Genomic DNA, 2,026 nt, shown 5'->3' with positions numbered 1-2,026 from the left:
TGACGGGCGAAGGCGCTAAAATGTTTGGCTCTGTCCTACGAAAGGGCCTGGCACGATCGGGGCTGCGAGGAGGAGCAGTAAATGAGTAATGTATGGAGCGGGAGGATGCGTGGATTTTGTTGCTGCTCGGCTCACGCGATGTTGCAGTGGGAGCATTGGGTCCTTGCCCCACATTTCACCTGATTTTTTTTTATTATTATTTTTTTTTGGTGTAAGTTCCCGAACCTCAAAACCTCTGTTGCCTATTACACAATTTAATAAACTGTTGCAAAACCACCATAAGTCACCTCAAGCGGGACTTTAAAAACACTTTTTCTTTCCTTATTTTTAAATGAGACAATTTTATTGCCTTGCTCACACCATTTAAATTTAATGGAAAGCATTCCCAGAAAGGACCATTTTGCCACTTCCTGCGAGATCTTGGTCGAATAAAGGATTTTATGTATATCTGCCTCTTTTTCGCTCGTACAAAYACGAAACGGGTGCACACAAGCGTTGAAGTTAGAGGTAAATACGCCGTGCACTGCATTGTATAGCACGCCCGAGGGACCTCTGTGCCCCAGCGTGTTGCAACGCTACTGCGGAATTTATTTCGTTTAAAATAATAATTTTAATAATAATTTTGTATCGCTATGGGAAGAGTCCAGCCGAGCCTCGGCACGTTTCTGCACTGTTTATTCCGCAGATTATAATGAAAATATTTAAAAAAAAAATAGAAAAAAAAAAGAGCAGTGAAACATAAAAATGTCCTTTCAAAAGCGGAGGCCTGAGGAGGGAGGAACCCGAAGGGCCCCGGCCCTGCGGCGCGAGCCGGAGGCTTCGCGCTGGGCAGCGCTTTTAAGCGCGATCCTCCTGCTACGCCTTGTGCAGCTTTGCATCTGCCGTTGTGCGCACATGCAGCCTCGCGTATGCACATTCAGAGATAAATATACAGATACAGCGCAAGGCTCCCGAAAGCAGCCCGGATTACCTGTGTGCGTCCTTTTGTGGATTTTGAGGTTTTCCGATCTGGCGAAAACTTTCCCGCAGCCGGGGAAGGGGCAGGGGAAGGGCTTCTCGCCCGTGTGCACGCGGATGTGGTTGACCAGTTTGTATTTCGCCTTGAAGGGCTTCCCTTCGCGGGGACACTCCTCCCAGTAGCAGACGTGGTTGCTCTGCTCGGGCCCCCCGACGTGCTCCACCGAGACGTGGGTGACCAGCTCGTGCATGGTGCTGAAAGTTTTATTGCAACTTTTTTTGGGGCTGGCGAGCTGCTCGGGGTCGATCCACTTGCAGATGAGCTCTTGCTTGATGCACTGCTGCCGCATGTAGCGGAAAAAGGCACCGGGGTGGTGGTGGTGGTGGTGGGCTGCCATGTTCATGCCCATATTCATATTCATGGGGCCGTACTGGTTGTGCAGCTGGGCCGCCGCGTAGGGGTCAGTCCTGGGGCTGGCGACCTGCCGGTACTGATCCGAGCGGGCGAACACGTCCCCGGGCAAGCCGAGCCGCATCTGCCCGTTGAGCACGTTCTGCGAGGCGTGCGGGCCGTGCTGCTCGTGGATGCCCGGGAAGAGGAGGTGGCTCTGAGCGTCCGTGTGCGGGTGCGGGTGCAGGCCGCCCGCGGCGGGCGCGAACAGCCCGTGCTGCCCGCCGCCCGGCGACGACTCGCCGAAGCCGCGGCTGCGAAACAAGAAGTCCCGCGTGGAGTTGAAGGGCGCGCCCGAGTAGGAGCCGACGTGCGCGGCGTGCGGGCCCAGCGCGGCCGCGGGGTAGCCGGGCGCCTGCGACGTGAACGCCGAGCTCTGGCCCGGCGAGAGCTCGTGCGCGCCCGCGTTGAGCTTGAAGGCGCCCATGTGCGCGGCGGCCGCGGCCGCCGTCTCCACGAAGCCGTTCTGCGCCGCCAGGCTCAGCTCCCGCTCCGGCATCTCCGAGTGGTGGTGGCGGGCGAAGGTGCCCACGCCGATGGCCGGGAACTGCGGGCCGGCGTCCAGCAGCATGGTCCGCTCCGCGCCGCCGCTCCGCTCCGCTCCAGCCGCCGCTGCCG

At 57.6% G+C, this 2,026-nt stretch overlaps 1 protein-coding gene across 1 annotated transcript in view; it reads right to left on the bottom strand.

Annotated features, from left to right (window-relative positions):
- Nucleotides 1–2,004, bottom strand: part of ZIC2 (Zic family member 2) — a 3,056-nt gene extending 1,052 nt beyond the window's left edge. The window contains exon 1 of the mRNA XM_026038333.1: nucleotides 860–2,004. Coding sequence (XP_025894118.1) covers nucleotides 860–1,979 — 1,120 coding nt within the window. The 5' untranslated portion in view covers nucleotides 1,980–2,004. The remainder of the gene's footprint in view (nucleotides 1–859) is intronic.
- Between the last annotated feature and the right edge of the window lie 22 nt (nucleotides 2,005–2,026).

The sequence above is a fragment of the Nothoprocta perdicaria genome, unplaced genomic scaffold (genome assembly GCF_003342845.1).
Source record: "Nothoprocta perdicaria isolate Ctin4 unplaced genomic scaffold, notPer1 scaffold_208, whole genome shotgun sequence".
Taxonomy (NCBI): domain Eukaryota; kingdom Metazoa; phylum Chordata; class Aves; order Tinamiformes; family Tinamidae; genus Nothoprocta; species Nothoprocta perdicaria.
Note: the sequence above shows the minus strand (reverse complement) of the source record. Positions and strands in the feature narration are given on the sequence as shown.